Source organism: Pocillopora verrucosa, chromosome 3, assembly GCF_036669915.1.
Source record: "Pocillopora verrucosa isolate sample1 chromosome 3, ASM3666991v2, whole genome shotgun sequence".
NCBI lineage: Eukaryota > Metazoa > Cnidaria > Anthozoa > Scleractinia > Pocilloporidae > Pocillopora > Pocillopora verrucosa.
In genome coordinates this window covers 26,592,576-26,611,819 of record NC_089314.1, presented here as the reverse complement: position 1 = coordinate 26,611,819, position 19,244 = coordinate 26,592,576, and the positions used below count along the sequence as shown (strand labels likewise).

At 36.3% G+C, this 19,244-nt stretch overlaps 2 protein-coding genes across 9 annotated transcripts; one reads left to right on the top strand and one right to left on the bottom strand.

Annotated features, from left to right (window-relative positions):
• Positions 1-31: 31 nt before the first annotated feature.
• Positions 32-4,880, top strand: LOC131772325 (NAD-dependent protein deacylase sirtuin-5, mitochondrial-like). Of its 7 annotated transcripts, none has more exons than XM_066163771.1 (7): positions 33-539; positions 1,000-1,087; positions 1,677-1,730; positions 2,486-2,601; positions 2,938-3,015; positions 3,290-3,380; positions 4,693-4,880. In XM_066163771.1, exons 1-6 carry the CDS (start codon positions 71-73, stop codon positions 3,334-3,336), a joined length of 852 nt encoding a protein of 283 aa, XP_066019868.1. In that variant the 5' UTR covers positions 33-70; the 3' UTR covers positions 3,337-3,380; positions 4,693-4,880. The 7 variants fall into 7 exon arrangements, with proteins under 7 accessions (XP_066019866.1, XP_066019868.1, XP_066019869.1 ...); XM_066163772.1 differs by lacking the exon at positions 4,693-4,880 and adding an exon at positions 3,684-3,769; XM_059088223.2 differs by lacking the exon at positions 3,290-3,380 and adding an exon at positions 2,005-2,128 and having other exon boundaries at positions 34-539.
• On the bottom strand, positions 3,946-17,693 carry LOC131772324 (epithelial splicing regulatory protein 1-like). Of its 2 annotated transcripts, none has more exons than XM_059088221.2 (12): positions 17,421-17,693; positions 17,126-17,251; positions 13,492-13,711; positions 12,381-12,470; positions 11,386-11,467; positions 10,297-10,401; positions 9,733-9,865; positions 9,228-9,270; positions 8,705-8,808; positions 8,130-8,585; positions 7,332-7,817; positions 3,946-6,496 (listed from the first exon to the last, which is right to left on the bottom strand). In XM_059088221.2, exons 1-12 carry the CDS (start codon positions 17,547-17,549, stop codon positions 6,476-6,478), a joined length of 1,995 nt encoding a protein of 664 aa, XP_058944204.1. In that variant the 5' UTR covers positions 17,550-17,693; the 3' UTR covers positions 3,946-6,475. The 2 variants fall into 2 exon arrangements, with proteins under 2 accessions (XP_058944204.1, XP_058944205.1); XM_059088222.2 differs by having other exon boundaries at positions 11,413-11,467.
• Between the last annotated feature and the right edge of the window lie 1,551 nt (positions 17,694-19,244).

Genomic DNA, 19,244 nt, shown 5'->3' with positions numbered 1-19,244 from the left:
AATAGTAGTTCCAGTCTCACTCTAATATTTTGGGTAATTCCAGACACTTCCTTGATTTGAAGAAACACAGATGATTGTAGTTAGGAACCTTAGAACAGGTGCAGGTCAATGCTCCAGAGCGTTTAAAATCTCCCGAAACATTATTATGGCTGAAAGCTCTTTTCACACAACTAGCTGTAACAAAGCAGAGTTTCGCGATCTACTCCAAAAGGCAAAGAACGTTGTTGTTCTAACTGGAGCAGGTGCTAGTGCTGAGAGTGGGATTCCAACATTTCGAGGCTCCGGTGGTCTTTGGAGAACTTTCAGAGCTCAAGATCTTGCGACTCTCGAAGCATTTCGTAGAAATCCGTCATTAGTATGGGAGTTTTATAGTTACAGGCGAGAAGTTGTCCTCACGAAACAACCAAACAAGGCGCATTATGCTATTGCAGAGTTGCAGAAAAAGTTTGGAGAACAAGGTAGAAATGTCGCCGTGATAACACAGAATATTGATGGATTACATCAGGCTGCTGGGACAAAAGAAGTAATAGAACTTCATGGTAGGGGTCTTCTCTCTTTTTTCTGGTAAAGTCACAGAAAATACCTCTATGTAATAAATTTGCCTTTCAATGAATCACTATTAAGTGCCTTGATTATTGCTTGATAATTTTCTCGTTGCTCTTTTTTCTTCATTGGAAAGTAATTAAGTAGAAGATTAATAAGATTGATACAAAAAGGAACCAAGACTGAGAAAATCAGATAAATCATAGTGAATTTAATTAGGATTTTCCCCCTTATTTAGATGTAGTTTGATGGGTTGGATTGTTCAATGTGAAATATATAATGACCAAACCTGATATCAAGTGCGATAGAAATGCAAAGGTTTTTTTATGGAAGTAAATAAACAAGTGTGTAACTGACTTTTGGAAGAATATTTTGGGGTAAGGAATGGGAGGGTCGGGGATTTATTAATACCGCCCACCAGAAACTGCAACTAGCATTGCCATTTCTTATTTCCAGGGGCACTGTTTAAGACAAGATGTACTGTATGTGGACATGTAACAGAAAATAGGAACAGTCCAATTGTACCCGCTTTAGCTGGGAAAGGGTAGGACATCTAATTTCAGGCAACTTTTAGCAGATGAAACTTCTCAGTCACAGAATGAATGTCTCCAGCCTTTAGATCCTAGGAGAAACCATCATACATTAATCTCTCCTTACAGTAATACTGCTGAGTCATCTATTAGAATTGATCACTAAACTAAGAGGCTTTGATATTTAAACAAATTCTCCTTGCCAGTACCAAATGAAATGTTAAGAGAAGGGTGTGGAGAGTATGGATACTGACATTAGGGTGTGAAGTGTTATTTAAACTACCTGTATACATATCATAAAAGCTTAAGAAGACAATAAACAATCATTATTTCATTTCATAAAGTTTTCATAAGTTTAGAGAAAAGGAGAGTTTAAATAGGGTCCTTTGTTCTTTGGCAAAATTATCCACACATTTCACATTGACAAAATGGTGCACTCATGTAGAATGGAAAATTTTCCTTGCCAAAAGTAGATCATGTTCTCAAAATGTAAATTGAAAAAAAAAATGAATTTTTGATTCTTTTCCAACTGGTGCCTTTGACTGTTCATGTCACTTTTCACAGATTTTGACTTTATAAATTATATACTGTTCATGATTTCAGAGCACCTGATCCTGATGCCCAGGATGCAAAGATTCCGAAGAAAGATCTACCCAGGTAAGAAACTTGAGATAACGTGTCTAAATATAGTCAAACATACATTTCGGGTTTTTTTATTATTGAGACTCTGCTATACACAAACACCTTCAGGGTGGCCAGAAAGTTTTAAAGTAGTTTTGATTTCTTTCCAATATTTGAGTTGCTAAACTTGAGGTGTGGCTCATCTGCAAGTGAAGCTTATACAATGGTGTTTATGGTACTCTGCTGTATTATTAAAATAGGTACTCCATTCCTAATGTATCTTTTTGATTAATTATAAATTTTAATTCAGGTGTGTCCAGCCCAATTGTGGACAATTGGCCCGTCCTCATGTTGTGTGGTTTGGAGAAAATCTAGACTACAATGTATTGAAAGCTATAAACAATGCCTTGGAAAAGTGTGATATGTGTCTTTTGGTATGGATTTCTGAAATATTGAAGATAAATTCCCTATTTCCAGGCTCCTCTCAGTTGCTGTTATTATTCTGTCCTTCCCTTTCCCCTCTCCCCCAAAAGTCCCTTTTCCTTCTCTCCCCTACTTCCAAAGTACCTCTCCTCTCCTCCCCCCCGCAAATGGAACAACAACAATAAAGCCAATTTCCAGGTAGACCCTAAATTTCCTGATGACCAGAGGGACCCAAAATTGTATATTTGTACATTTAATTCTGCATTCCCCCCCCCCCCCCTTCCCTTGACCCATTTTGACCAGTATTAAAATCCTATTTTACCAGAAAGTCATATGTAGCCATGTGGATTCAATAATCCTATTTTCAGGTTGGTACATCATCTGTGGTGTACCCAGCTGCAGGATTTGCGCCAATGTTGGCCGCCAGAGGAGTCCCAGTTGCAGAATTCAACATGGAAGAGACAACATGCACTGGAGAATTCAGGTGCATAAATTTGTTCATATATCTTATGTCACTATGCCATTTCAGGTCAGACACAAGAAAAATCTTACCAAATTGCAATGGATGGAAAAGAACTCCTTCCACACAAATTCCTAGAACTTTGATTGGGCTGACATTTTTAGCTAGTTAACTTAAAACCTTTCACTCCCAAGATCTCTTTAATAATTCTCCTCACTGTCTGCCATACATTGCTTCTAATTTTTGTTCTGAGAATTCAGTTTTGGATCAACTGATGATCCCATAATTTTAGTCTATAACTTACAGTAAATCCCAATTGTACAAGGCTGCTAAGAATTATCTACTCTTGCTTTTTCTCAGGTTCCATTTTCAGGGTCCAGCTGGTGAAACTCTTCCTCCTTTACTTGCAGAGAAGTGAGACTCGGCAGAGTTTCCATAGTAAGCTATTTGATACTATTTATTGATAGGTTGGTTTATTTCTAAAAGAAGCTTGACTTGTTTAAGTGGGGAAGATTTTTTTACTGCCTAAGTCCCTGTGCTTCAGATAAATAAGAGGGCCCTGGGTAGATAGTCTATTTCACAGTTGCATGCTAGGTTGCCAAGCCTTTGAACAGGAGTGAGGGTGATCTTGTTATTATACAAACCTTGCTGCTTTTCAGATATAAATGATGTTGTTATCATGCTAACTAGATATTGGTCGCTATCACAACAGGGTCAACATCAGCCCTTCTCCATCCAGATCAAAGGCTTGGCAACTAAGTACACAACTGTAAAATGGCCTCTTACAGAAAAGAGAATTACAGGTACATGACACTCACATATTGACCCAAAAATAGCCTTTTATGCTAACATTATTAGGCTCATAACCCAATGATCTTCTTGGGGAGGAATGATTGCATGACAAGCCTTAGGAAGTCTGTATCGAAGGCTAACAGAGACAGACTTTAATTAGTCTCTCCAAGTGTTTGTATAAATTTAGTGGCAGTGTTTCATCGTTCCATTAATGAGGCAATCTATAAAGCTATCTTCAAGCTGCCAAAGTAGTACTTAGAACTACCATGAATCCAATCTGCCAGTGGTGACTCAAACCCTATGTCTTTTTCTAGGCTTTGTATCTGATGCATTGATCACCTCTAAGGGCTTGGCTAAAAGCAGGGGTAAAAAAAGGGGGGTGTTGAGGTTCACTTCACTTACTTTCTCTATCAATGGTAAAAGTTAAATTTCAGAATAAGAAAACTAACTGGGGACCCATTCATGATGGTAAAACACTAGTGTAAAGAACCCACTTTTGACTAGGACATTACCTCCTGCTGTTGGGCTCAACAACACACAAACAAAGGATTTTCCATATTGCTACACTGAAAAAAATCATTTCAAATCAGAATCTTGCCATGTAACAAGATTCACTTTTTTATTTTCAAGAAAGTACAGTCATTTCCAGGTTACAAGTACAATTTACTGAGCTATGCATGTTTTTGATTAAGGTAAAAATCATACATAGAAAAAAGAACATGAAAAGATATGTGACTAAAATGACTGTATCTGTAAGAAAAACACCAACAAGTTTTCTTCTATTTTACACTGGAGTTCGGTTATTTATTTTAGTATGTTTAAAAATATAGCTAAAATAATTATCTGTATTTTAGTCTCTCTGTTACCAAAAATATCACATTAAGAATAACCAGTCTAAAAAAAAAAACAAGACAAAGATTGTTATAATGAGTGTTAGTGTCTTGCACTTATTCATGGCACTGCCATAAATAATTCTTGTTCTATCAAGGATAAATAAGGTAAATGGATCAGAACGTTTTCAAGTTATGGCATATTTCACTGTCTAACAAGTCCAGATTGTTAAATGAGATATTATTGGTAACAACATGATGACAATTCATAAACATTCAAGAAATAATTTTACCGACAGTGGCATGTATTCACACATACCACTAACACATTCGGAAAATATAATTAGAGCAACTTTATTAATGGTGATAATTTAATTATGCTCTGGCTTTGCCTTATGTGTTATAAATGTCATTTATTAAGTGGTCTATCCTGGCTTAGTTAAGCTTCTCTTGGTTAAAATAATATTTTTATTTGTAATTCATATATTTTTAGATGTGCTCTGAGTGACAAGTACTGGTTGTAAGACTCTTTTTAGAGCAGCGTCTCTTGCATTGACTGGCTATTAACAATTATTTGTCATACATAATTAGTTGTCATGTAAATAAAAACAATATGGCTAGTTTTGAACACTATGCCCATAAATATTGCACGTTTAGAGACAAATAAATGTTGAAAAAATTGGTTTGCAAATTTGATCCAGCCTTGTATCAGAATGATTAATTTTAACCAGCAACTTTGCCCTTTGTCATCACTGATTATAACACTATCCACTTTCAACTGATGTTAATTATAGGATTCAACCATTTACATTTTAAGCGCTGAGAACTAAATTATGTTTTTTCCTGAAAATACACACTTGATTGGACGGTTACTATGACAAATACATACTAATAATCAAATTTCAATACATTAAAACAATGATGATATCTACCAACTTGTTCTGAAACAAACTTTCAGCTCATGTTGAAGATTTTGAACATTTGTTTCAAAGTGTGAATGGTTAAAGTCCTCCACAAGTTAGATTGTGGAATTAACATAAATATTCAGTCAATCAAACTTTTCAATTACAATTTACAACAAGCCCATGGCAAATTCATGTTTCATTGACTAAGACTGGTTACTAGTATAAAAAGTTCTAAAAACTAAATTGAACGAGATTATCTATCAAGCATAAATTGATACTAATTACATTAATGTACAGTCAGGGTACATCATGCTCTAATTTACAGCATTTCACTGACAGCCAAATAAGCCTTTCTGCCTCAGTATTTAATTCTTCTGACATCTTTCAGTGACTTGATGCATTGACAATTTTGTCAGAATCATTACACAATGCAAAAAGATATTGCACTGTTTACCACTGACGTTGGGATTTTGTGTGCATCAGAGGTTAAGGAGTATTATCTCCCATGTATCGAGGCTAAAAAGATTGTATTTTGAGCTGGAGTCTGGGTATCCAGCAAAAAATAAATAAAATTTGTATCTGAACATATTTCTACAATTCATTGTAATTATACAATATCACTCTCATAATTCAATTAGTATTGTATGTTTTCTCCTTTGTATTTTTTTTTCCTATTTGTCAAGGTATCTTCGCACGAAATCCATGTTGCAGCAATTAAACGCTGGGCTTATTTAAAAACTACCTGGTGTCAGAAATTATCCTTTTTCATCCAATCTGATGATAAAAATTTTGAAGGCATCTACTTCTCCTTGACAAATTTTTGCTTGCATTTTTATGAACTACATAATTTTTTTATCTCTGTTTATTTTTGGTGTGTTACCGTTTAAGTAACAGACCTTTGAACTAAGTTTCTTAGAAGATTTGACTCGTGTTTATCAAGTCACCTGATTCTGATTGTTAATAAGTAGTACACAGGTCACATAGTCGAATGAAAATTTCTACCACTGTCTTTCAGGGTGACACATCAAAAATGTCTAGAACATTCTTATACTGAATTTCACTCAATGTATCAGTTTTGAATGTTAGCAGCATAATTACAGGTACATTACATCTAAAATAATTATGGATTCCTCACTCAGATGTACTGAATGATAAAGTCATACTTTTTTTTCTTGTTGACTAAGAGGAAGGCATCTAAAAACATTGCAAATGCTTCAGCAGCAGTAGTAGCAGCAGCAAAAGCTGTTTCGCTCTGAGAACTTGTCTCTAATTTAATCTTTTGCAAGTAGCATTTCATATAGCAGGACCAGTCTTTTCTATTAAGGATTGCTTTGATTTTGTGCAGGATCCCAGAGAGGTGATCTGCTTGAACTACCTGCCATAGTCTGCAATCTACGAATGAAAGATGTTCAGTTAAGGGTATTATTAGTCTCTGTTCAAAACTATTGCTGTTACCAAAGAAGCTTAGGTAACAACACACCTGCCAACCCCCCACACTCTGAGCAGGATTCTCACTTTTGCAGAAAAAAGTTTTCTCAACTCCAGTCTGCTGATCAGTTTCTTACTCTTAAAACTTAACCCTTCACAGCCTTACATTGGTATACATATTTTCCATACTGTTCTCCATACATTTCCTAAGATGCTAACAAGGAGAATTTGTCGAACAGTTAAGAGCTTTTTTAGTTGGTGATCATTTCCTTTATTCTCGTGACCTTAATGTGTGATTTAGGGGTGTTATTGAAAGGAGAAATTTGATGCTAGTCACTCTCAGGGTCAAAGGGTTAAAAAAAAACCCATTTTCCAAAAAATAAATGGGGTAAAAAGGCTCATACTAGTCCAAGAAGAGAAAAGTTTTGGTATATGACTATCCTTCCCAAAAACTCCTTTCCAATGCTACTCCACAGCAAGGGAGAGGGGTAGTCTCAGAAGTCTTCCAAATGTCTTCAAAAGATGTGGGGATGTTATTCGACATCTTTTGATTTGATCTGTTCTTTAACGAAAAATCTGTTGGCTCTGATTCTAGACATGTTGGCTGGCATAGAATACTGTTTTGGTAAAGTAAATTTTCCAAACAGATTTTCACAAGATATACAGACTTAATCCAAGGTAGATCCAGAACCAAAACAACCACACAAGACTCAGGAAACCATTCTCACTCAATAATGACTTATTTTAACAAACTTAATGTTGAAAAAATGATAGGAATCAAAATTAAAGCCTAGCCTACCTGATATCCTTGAAAGAGAGGCATCACTTCATAGGGCTGTGGCAAATATGGTGACATGCGCATCCTAAAATTTGCACTGGCAGGTGGATAATAACTCACATTCCCTCCACCAATGCCATTTTGAGGTATAATGCAGTTGAAGTATGTGGGTGAATGAGGTACATACAATCCTGTGGGACTGCGACAAGCTGATGTAGCAGCTCCAACAGTGTCTGTGTGTCCATTCATATGTGTCCCATTAGGGCTGGTGACCACACCATTGGTCATGGGGTATGAACATGGATGGCTGTAGGGAGTGTTATTGGGTGAGGTCATCTTGTTTTGGTTCATTGTACTGCTGGTTATAATTGCAGCAATATCTACTCCTGAGCAGGGAAACACTTCAATGTATCGCTCTCCCATGTGTTGTCTGTGCAAGTCTGTGGTGGCAGATTTTGCACATTCAGGTGATACTAACTGGACATATGCATCTCCAGAGGGGCGACCCTTTAAATAATCATAACAGAAAATTTACCAGTCATACTGAGAGGTGAAATTTTTACTTGTGCTCAAGCCCCTCACTACAAGAATTTATTCTCATTTCTGAAGATTAGAGGGATAACTATGGAGGAGCCATGGAGAAGAGGAACAAGGGTAGGAAATATTCATGATGTTTCTAAAAAAGCAGTTTTGAATCTGCTTCACCAGCTCTTGATATGTAAGATAGAAAAAGACTTTTGACAGCTACTTGTTTCAGCAACTACAGTAATCAGAAAATGAGACTAATTTCTTTTTAAAGCATTACACAACCCATCTCACCTGAGTGTTGTACACCATGTGAACTCCACCAGGAACTACAAATGCAGCATGTTCCTTTAGGAAGTCTAATACATCTTGCACTGTTGCAGAGAACGGCAACCCTCGTAAGCGCAGACAGTCTTTGGTATTCATACCATTTACACCCAGCCCAGGAATTAAGAAGGGTGGGTGAAAGGGAGGATGATGTGGCAAGGGTGGAAACATGATTGGTGGAAAATTGTGCATGAGATTGCTGTAAGAGTTTAGAACTTGCTGAACCTCACTTTGTGAACTTCGGAACAGCTCAACATAACGGGAGCCAAGCATGCATCTGTGCTTCCTCAATGCTGCATGGCCATGTTCCTCTGTCTCAAAAAGAACAAATGCATCTCCAGTAGCCTTCCCAAAGTTGTTCCTAACAATGAGAATTCCTTCATCACTTTTGAATACTGGTGCATCCTCCTCAAAAAATTCAATCTACACAAGGGAAAAAATAGGAAAAAGAAATGCAAAATATATCAATACATAGTCATAACACATACAAGAAAGTGAGACTACATGTATCAGATGTCAATAATTCACTCCTGAACACTCACCACATCACTCTCTTTTGAGTTGAATGGAAGTCCTCTCATTCTAATGATCACCTCAGCTTTGTTTGATACAAAGTTAGCAGCAATCTGGGTGACATCAACAGGACCTATATATATAAATAAGTCAGTTAATGAGAATAAACAAAACAAGGAAATCGGTAAAATATAACCTTTCAACAGAATGAGTAGAATAGCCCTGAATTAAAAGCTTTTTATGTACTCCAAAATATTTTTGAAAAAGGTGGTGAAAAAGGTAAAATCTGCTCCTAATCCTTATGGCTCAATCAACACCTGACTGCATCCCTATTTCTGTAGCATGAAGTGACTAGGAACATTTTAATTTTACTGGGATAGGGTGCTAGTCTGTCAAGGCTTACCTCCATTATTCTCGAAATATATTGGTAAGCAGTTTCTGGGCATTTTACAAGAATTTTGGTTGTTCAACTTAGTGTAGCCACAATCACAATATGAATTATATTTCAATTTGAGTAATCTGGTATTGAAAGGTCATATGAAAGTAGATTACCTTTCACTATCTTAAGGAAATCTTGTGCAGTTGCTCTGTAGACCTGAATAAAAATCTTAGTTAAAATATGCTCTTCCAAAGAGTGAAACAGAAAAATAAGGTATAAAAAGGGGCCCAATTGCATGAACCAATGCAATGACATTGACATTGATAAAGATCAAGTTAAAACAGGATGGCTCACAAGTTTGATGTATTTTACCGTTTGGTTTGTGTATTAGGAAATACTCCTTCAATCTTGTGAGTCAGATTTCAAAATTATTTGTTATTCAAATATACTGAAAATTTTCAAATTTTTTCTCAATGCTTTATTTTGCTTGATCTTCAGTACTTTATTTACCATGAACTAATGGTGTTGTGAAATAACTCCAAAATCAATCCCCAAGGAAGATTCCAAGTTTATCTAAATGTGTGGTCTCTTTAAGCAAGGTCAATGAGCATGTTTTTTTAAAATTATGTAAACACATGAAGGATGTAAAGGAAACAATTCATGTCTGTCACCTCTCACCTCAATGTATCTTGTACCAAGGTGATGTTTGTGTCTTTTCAATGCAAATTCTCTGTGTTCCCCTTTCTCAAACCTGATGAATGCTTCACCATTTCTTCTTCCTTGTGCATTTAAACAAAATGCTATCCCACCTCTATCAACAACAAAAACACTCCAAGAAATCAATTTTACATCTGGTTGCAGAATGTGTTCCTAGAAAAACTAAGTCATAATTATCTTTTAACAGTGCCTGTGTATCTTAAAGTGCAACTAACTTCCCAACCTGGGGAGCAACTTGACTCCTTGTCAAGATAAGGAATAGGGATAAGTTGAGGTTGTGTGAGTTCACATGCTGAAATGGTAACATGCTTGTATTATTGATCACTCTTTCTACACTTAATTCAAGATTTCTTGTGGTGCCCATGGAAAAAAGGCAATACTTATCGTTTTCAGAAATTTAGAGAGTTAATTTCAATAAAGTAAATAATGAATATTTGGTAAATATTAATTGATTTATCAAGAATTATTGTACTAAGAAATGGTTATCAATGGTTTGTTTCCCTGTTCAATGGCAACACCACATACCTTACAATATTAAGTCCTTTAAAGAAATTTGCAACATCCTGATCAGATGCTTGCCAGGGAAGCCCCCTTGCTCTTATGATTGTATCATCAAGTACAGGCCCAAGACTGTAAGTAGAATTTTCAGTGGTTAAGCCTCTATTATTAATGGAAAGTTACACACTTTCTGAACTTTTTGGCAGCCAATTTTACTGCTAGCTGATGTTAGATTCAAAACTCAGTTAGAGATAAATCTCCATGAATGGACAACAGTGTTATAACTTAAGTCACATTGGTATTTATACTAGATAAAAAATGATTTCAATAACATTACTGATTCTGGTGAGAGGTTTCTAAAGATTGACAAAAGGATATCACTCCTCATATAAAACTTCTTTTCTGATAATTTTTAAATTTAAGGTTGCACAGCAATAAAGATGATAGAAAAGAACAATAAAAGTTACCATGTGAGCTACCTTGCAAACACAGTGGTATTTGTGGCTGTTGCCTCTCTAGGCTCAATAAATAACATTTGCAACCACAGGTGGTAAAATAAATTGTGACACAGAATCCTAAAGATTGACTAAGGTGATTGTACCATGGAACTATAGCTCCCATTCTTCCTCATTTTGAGGGCAGAGAAAAGGAACCACAAAATCAGCTATGTTTGCAAGCCAAATGTTAGTGGATAGATGCAATTAACCTAACACCTATAGCTTCTAACTGCCTCATGTTATATCATTCACATAATGCACAAGGTTTTTAATGTATCAAAGAAAAAAAAACCTTGTTAAGATTTGCTTACAATAGTCCTCCAGTAATCTTTTTTGATTATTTTCCTAACATTTTGTTTATGAAAGTCCTTAAAAATGTAAAGATTGAATCATAAAATTCCTATAATTAATAAATCCTTGACATTGGGAAGACTGTGAATAATTGACTTTGTAGGGGCTGCTCTTTTTTAAAGTGTTATTTGGTAGGAATTACAGTCGCACAATGAACTGTTATATTGCCATACAGAATTGTAAATAGATTTGACTGGAATGGTTTCATATGTCAACATTATTAAAATGTTACTAAAGGCAAGATTAAAAATGTTGTTGAGGTACCAACTTTTTTGTTCGTAAAGAAGCACCATACCATGCTCCTGGCTCATACTTGGAACTGATCTTTTCTGGATCCTTAAATTTGTGACCTAAAATAATGTGAACATAGCTCTCTTCAGTAAAGTAAAGTCTGTTTTATTTAGTGTTACCATGACACAAAATTGTTCTGATAATTAATGTGTGTGAAGAAATCAAGAGTTTGGACAAACTTTATCAAAGAAATTGAACAGGAATTCTGGTAATTGTCTCCAAAGTTCTTAAAATAATGCGGGGTTGGGTTTGTGTTTTAAATGACAAATAAATTACTCAGTTCTCAAACAAAAGAGAGGGCCAATCTTAGCCAACCATAGGCTTAAACAACAATATAGTGAAATTTTTCTTTTTCAAAGTGATGCAAATTTTTCTTACTGCTAGTCCAAAAGGAATGATAACAAAAGTTACGCAGGATAACCATTAACTGCAAAGTGATGGACTTAGACCACAAAGATATACTGTTGCATGCGTCCTAAAAATTTAGCTGATATGTGCATGGCATTTTTTTGTCTCCATGACACAGTTCAAATATTTTCAAGATAACTTTTTACCTCTTGCTTGAAAAGTTATTTTTATTATTGGGATTAAAGATGATCCACAACTTACAACCTCGTGAAGGTTCTAGTCCTCACAAACCGTTTTTTAATTGTTATTCTTTTTTAAAAAGAATTAAAAGTAGACACATTTTTCTCAACCTGCATGTACATCTAAAATTACAAAAAGTATATTCTGCTTTGTACTAAAATATAGTTTTCAAGTCTTAAGGGCAAAATATAATACTCATCTAAGTTAGAACCCAAATTCCCAAAATATTAAATCAAGCATTCCAATATAATTAAAAACTAAAATATGAAACTCACAGAACAACAGAATATTGCAATAAAAGTGGAAATGTAAAACCTCCTATAGGAGCAAGAATTTCTACTGACACACTTTATTGCATCTAATCAAAAGATTTTGTGAGCTTACCTTCTGTAACAAGATACTGAACCACACTTGCCATGAGTTTACAGTGTTCCAGACCCGCTGGACTGTTGTTATTAGCATCGATTCTACAATCTGAGATCAACGTAAAGGAAACTTGGCCAAATAATGTAATTTCAGAGCTGATCAAATTATGGCTTTCTTATAGACTGAGAGCATTTCAATTAATCAGAGCAGTATAGAAAGTTAAAATTCAAAGCAAGTTGAAATTGAGTGCAGAATGTTGAAACAAAATGTAAATCAGTATCAAGAATTTACATGATTTCTCATTTTCAGCCTTTCATTTTACCTTGTCTTAAGATAATTAACTTTTGCTAATTTATTCCAAATTGCATAAAATAATCAATTACCCATGCAAATGTTTGACAAAAAACTATGTCTTTGCACAGTTTCATTTGACCTAGGAAAACAGCCATTTAAGCTTGATATCAATTTTTTGACACCAGTTGAAATGCAGATTAAAACAAACACTGAAAATATCCAACTTTAAGTGATTAAGGGAATACCAGCTTGAAAGCATTCCTGTGTAAATGCTACAACACTTTGAATGATTAATTGTCTTAATGAGTCACAATGACTCCTTGTAGTAGAGGGCTTGACCTTCCTTATTATTCCCTTAAGATAACAAGCCTTCTTTGTTTTAGTCATTTATAAGACAGTTTTCCATTTAGCTTATGTTGCCTGCTGTCTTTAGTTAAAGCTGATTGATAATTACTGTTTCGCCCTTCCTAATTCCTTTTTTTACATACATGGATCTCAGAAGGGTCAACTCCAAAGGTTCACTAGGCTGCATTTATCCTGTAATTACGCCCTTCATTAAAATCACTCTGAATAAAATAAAGTAGGATTTTTAAGATGGCCTCCTTTGCTTATAATAAAAAACTTAAAAGATTACTGTCAAACCACCACCACTCCTTTGAACAGCTGTTGGGGCAAAGGCTGCCTTGTCCTAGGCATGAAGAGAGGGATTGATAATTTGGAACTTTTCACTTTATTCCCCCCTCCCCCCCCCCTCTTTTTGGTTCATGGAAAAATATCATAATGACAAATAAGGTTATAACAAAAACACACTGGGTTAAATGTAAGATAAGGATACGTGAGGCCACTTCCTCAAGGCTTTTATAGTCTGAATCATGCTTCAGTGCCTTTCTGACTTCCTTCCTAAGATCATAAAAGCTGTAGAAATGTTGAGACAATTTGGTTTTCTTTCTACTAGCTTCCAAATGGAGGTAATGTCTTAATGGAAATTGTCCATCTGTCACAAGATTCCATCTTTCCCCAGAACATGTCACTGTCTTCTCAACAAAGTTGTCAAACTATAGAAAAACAAAATGAATTTTTTTTTTCAACATGTGAAGAAGGTTGAAGCCTCATAATTTATTGTATTGTGGTCTGCCGATGTACTTGGTTGTGGCTTTGTATTTAGATCTACATTTGGGAGCTTTCTTTGTGGGGTTTTGATATCCATAAGAAAATTTACCAGTTTGATTAACTCTTACTCTTTTCTTTTGATTCAATTTTGTAAGTAAAACTATGAGTTATTGCAAGTTCATATAGACTTTAGATCAAATAATGCACATGGCTAAGCAAGTCATCTATGTTCTGGACCAATGTCAAAAGGATCCTACAAAAGATCAATGTTATCATCCCTTTCTATTTCAGATAACTCCTGAGGAAAACACAATGAACAATAAATTCAAGCCTATAATTGTGTTCAAAACCTTTACAGTTTTATTCTATGTCAGAGGTCTGTCTGAGCAACCTTATGGTTGCCAACAACACACACTGCTGTTTACAACTTGGGGACCACAATAAGATCACAGTTAAAATCCAAAAGATGCTAGTGACTTGGTTAACCTAGATTGTGCAATTAATAAATTTGTGAGCCTGGTAAAGGTGACATTGGTAATACCACAAGATTTACATGGACTCATGATCAAATCAGAGAGGAAGACTGGGGTATCAGATCTGCCTAAAGCTTACCCACTTCAGAGCATGCTCATTACACAGGATTCCTCCCTTTTTGGAATGAAGTGAAGTTTATTGAATGCAATCCTCACAACAAAACAGACTGGGTCAAAGAAACTATTCACCATAGGCTTTTCCCTAACAACATCATCAAAGACAGTGGTGCTGAAATTTCTTAATAATTGTAGCCACGAGCAGGAAACATTTGAACAAAAGATCACAAAGTGAACAGCTCCCTAAACCATCCCAAATCAAAATGCTCCAATTAGAACTGTGGAAAGGGAACAGCTTTCTGAAACAGTCTGGATTAAAATGCCCCAAACACAGCTGTAAAAAAGAAACAAATTGCACCACAGTATCCTTTTGAACAAGGAGCCAATGGAAAACCAAGCAACAAGGAGTCTTCATTTGAACATAAAAATTTACATCACCAGCAATCACATTGTTACACAAACTACAATAGTTCATTATGAGTGGACTTCAATAAGGTGAGAACTATAACCTCTTTCTGGATTTTTTTTTTTTTTTAGATATTCACATATTTCAAATATTATGCGAAGATTACTATGGTGATAATTTAAGAAGGAATATGGCAGCAACTTTAGCTGGTCAGCCAAGACAAGAGAATTTCATTTGCAATGAATACTAGACAACAAAATGTGGATAGAGATGTTGTAAATGGACCCAAAAGAGATACTAGTCTGCATTTAAATGCATTTGTGAAACAAACTGGGCCTTCAACTATTCAGAGGTGTAAAATTATTTCCACAGACGAGGTGTCTACATATTATGGAAATAAGCCAAGGCTTTTCATTTACAGCTGACTATCATTCATTTGGTAAAGGATATCACTATCAGAGTTTTCAATCATTAACAGAAGAAACGTTTTGCAGATGTCAAAATATAGAAATGTAAAGCAATAAAAAATAGATAAAGTAAAACAATTTCCTAAAAATTAATTATAAATTAGGTCTTATAGCAATAAAATTTAGGTTTAGTCATTCTGAGAAGATAAAACCTGTGCCAAATTAGAATGAGCTGGTGAAAATTAATCACATCACACAAAGTTCTTCAGCATATTTTGGGACAAAAGAAACACAACGAAGAAACACTGATATATCAACACAAGCAACCAATAGCCTCTTCTCCCTGACAAGACTAGCTGCCAATCACTCCATGTTGACATATTTTAAGGGGTTTCCTGTTAGGCACAATTGCAGTCACAAAACAATGGCGGGACAAAGAAATTTCACGCAGTGCGCTATTTACAGAAGAACCTGGATGTCCGCACATTCTTGTTGTTCTTTAAAGAATACCAAAGGGAAATAGAAGTGTCTAGGTTTTGTTCACAAAACAATACAGCCGCCCCTTCAAGCATTTGAGATCACTAATGTTTCGGTCCGATGCAAATTTTTTAGCACGCGGCAACCAAGCGATTAAAAAATCCTCATAGATAACTTGATTGAATTTTCCTAACGAGAATTTAGTCAATTAAGACTTAACGTAAGCACACGCGTGCGAGAGGAAAGTGTTGTTTTGGGCTAATAGGCGGACGGGCATTTACGTGACACTCCAGAAACAATCAGTTAAGACTTGAGATTTATTTTGGGACGAGATTAGACGCGATCGCGAGGGAAACACATGATATCGAACGATCGGTGGAGGTGTTCTTCAGTTCTTGACCCGATGCGAATCTTCAGTTTTTAACCTTGGGAACCATTTCTATCCAACCTTGTGAGCACTTTTAAATCTTGGGTTTCCCTACATTTCCGGGGAAACGACAAAAAAATCATCCAAACACGAATTTGTACGAGCAAATATTTCATTGGCCCAAAGAGAGACCTGTATTAACACTTTCTTTCTAAACTGCCGATAAGGATCATGAATATTGTATACGAAAGCGGTAGAGAAAATAATATCTCTTGCGTAGGGGGGTTTTAGAGAGAGAATGTAAAATAAAAACCGAGATTTATAACAAACAGACGCCTGGCGACTCGGAAACTATGGGAATATGCATGGCCACACAAGTATACGAAAGTTCAACAAAAGACCAGATAAGAATATTTACAAAATTTTTTGGAATATCCGATACACACAGTGTTGTCTTGGGCGAGAGAAAGTAGGCCCCTTACGTACATCACTTGCGTCGCATTCCCACTTGCCCTAGTGCCGCAACCAACGATACAATCTCTGATCTTGGACATATTTACTTCGCAAAAACCTCAAGAATAAAAGCTTGTTAGAATTAACTGTTTGCCTTTTTAATATTTCATTTCAGCGCGGTTATATAGATATTTTATTTCTACTTCTTTCGAGAATTAAATTTCGAACGGCACCGTCTTGAATTAAACTCGCGGCCAATTCCTGTCGTGTGACCCGTCTCCCCTGTTTACCAGGGAGATCACATTTGAAATGCCGAATGTACAAAAAGCATGTATTCTCCTACCCCGTCGAGCGATCAAAACATAAATTTGGTGAAACTTCTTCGGCCTTTGCTGGTTGTCATTGTGTCTATGTGATTGAGGACTGTTCAAGCGATCACAACACGCCAATGAAACATGTATGAATTTTACATGACATATACGTCTTGAAAATTCGCCTCCTCTGTTCCTCAGCCATAAAGCGCTCTTCCGAAGACGGGATAACGTCAGCAGCAATAGAGAACGGAGTATTTTAACATCGACATTTTTCGTGTCTTGTTGTTGATCGAACAAAGGGTGAACGGAAATGATGGATTAAATACACACTACTGGTAACGTTACCTTTTCTAACGCGTCCCCGAGCTGTTGAGCTTCACTGGTCACAAGCGATTTGTTGGTGGGTTGTTTTAACGCTTCGTTCGCTCCAGACAGGCCCGATTTCACAACACATCTATGCACGGAACCAGGCTAATTCGGCATAAATGAACACAGCGTTAGGATAAAAATCAACAATATATTGTTCCAACTCCGTATCGCCCCCAGAGCCCTTGAGAAAATTTTTCTCGCGTCCGACAAGGGAAACCCCAACGTAGCTTACACAATCCATAACAAGTTACCGCAAGAAAATTTTTTTTACCTGATTGGATTTCACGTCGACGACAACCCACGAAATCTCTGAGATGGTTTCCTCCTCGGCGTCCGATTCCCCTGACGGCAATCTTGTGACAGTGCAGTGAAAACACACCAAATGCTCGGGAGAGCCCATGTTTTCCCTTGCATAGGGAACGAATCAATGAAATGTTGTTCTTGAGTAAGTGTGAGTGGGAGCAGAAAACCAGCCGGGTCTAGTCACATGTCACTAAAGATACCGGCAAATACTGGTAGCTGATTGGCTGAAAGAAGAAACGGGGGCTGGCCCACATGCCACGTGGCTTTGGAATAATTACCACGCTTGAGTGAATTCTGACTAAAACAGTTTTCTCGCTAGAGACAAGTTTTAACCCGGGCAACGAAGTTACCCTCTCCGCTATTTGAGAATAAACAACGTTGGCGCGTCTACGAAAAGAACGCTTAATGACGAGCTCGAGCTGTTTTCTCACAAACGACGCTTTTAAATTTTAATTGGCCTTTCTGGCACTGATGATGTTAGTAAAATTTGACAGATAGGAGAAGGGCGAGTGTCTCTGTTTATCACATCATTTACCTGAACTGGCCTAAAACTGGTCCGATGCCAGAATAGGCACATATCCACCTTAATCTTGCATAAATACAACCACGGTTTTTTTTAAAAACACGTACAACAGTCACTTGTGCTCTTTTTCTATCGCATTCTCACCTTGAAATTTCTAACCAGGCATGACTATTACTCTTAATTTCTGTTTGCCTTAGTTGCTCTAAAATCGCAGAGGACGTGTTTCGTGCCCAGAGTAAATTGCCGTTGCTAAAGAATTCGCCAGTGGTACAGTCCTTCCTCTTATTGTTGTTTTGTAATGCTTTTGTCCACAGTTTTTCGAGAAGATTAAGTGCAATGGTAGGTAACACCTGTTATCACAGGTTTTAAGAACGTTACTTGATAAATAAGCGAAAAACCCAAAATTTCTGTCATAACACTTGCAGCGACCAGGAATTGGGAATGAATATTGATTCGAATACAACATCTCTTCAAGCGCAAGGCGAGACACGCTGCGTTGGTGATTTGTAAGGAAAGTAAGTGAAATAAACTAATACTTGAAGAGCTATTTCCGATCGGGAAAATAAATTGAAACGGTACTTTCTAGAAAAGCTTTCTTTGTAAGCCGAAGCATAACTTCGCGTCATTGGCCCAATACTCGAACATTTTGACCAACTACAACGCATGTAGTACAACCCAAGGTGAAACATAAACACGAAACTCACGGATTTCACATTATCAGGACTCAAGATCTAGCAGAAAGCCGGTACGATGATACCTTGAAAGCTTTTCATTCAATAATCCTTCTAAACAAAAAAAGCGCGCAAATATAGATCCTTAATGAAGGAAACATTCCCTGAATTCACGCGAACTTTATGGCTGCTATATTAGCTTTACGAGAAAATTTCCATAAAATTTCACGCACGCAATCTCTCCAACCCTTAACACGCACTTCCGAGTTACGGGCGAAATATAGCAATATTCAAGAAATACACTGATTAATTACAATTTCAAAACTAACTTCTCACCACTGATGACGAACGGAAATAACTAGCTGCCGGAATTGTCTTCATCTGGATCATCGTATTATTTTTCTTGTAAGATTAAATACTACAGTTTCTGATATTCCCCGCGATGAGGGTGTTTACGATCTCTAAATTCCCCCTTGAAACAACAACGATATTCAATAGTGCTTTTAAAGATTAAATTATTAGAAAGGCACTTTAAGCTGTGGTGCGATACATCAGTGTACACCGATATTACATCTCAGTACAGCTCTGATCGAGGTTA

Coding starts and splice junctions, on each gene's coding strand:
- LOC131772325 (XM_066163769.1), top strand. CDS start 71: ATGATTGTAGTTAGGAACCTTAGAACAGGTGCAGGTCAATGCTCCAGA. Junction 1,731..2,485: donor CCGAAGAAAGATCTACCCAG/GTAAGAAACTTG, acceptor TCCTATTTTCAG/GTTGGTACATCATCTGTGGT. Junction 3,016..3,683: donor GACTCGGCAGAGTTTCCATA/GTAAGCTATTTG, acceptor GTCTTTTTCTAG/GCTTTGTATCTGATGCATTG.
- LOC131772324 (XM_059088221.2), bottom strand. CDS start 17,549: ATGGGCTCTCCCGAGCATTTGGTGTGTTTTCACTGCACTGTCACAAGA. Junction 17,252..17,420: donor TCGACGTGAAATCCAATCAG/GTAAAAAAAATT, acceptor ATGCCGAATTAG/CCTGGTTCCGTGCATAGATG. Junction 9,866..10,296: donor AAAGGACTTAATATTGTAAG/GTATGTGGTGTT, acceptor TGTTGTTGATAG/AGGTGGGATAGCATTTTGTT.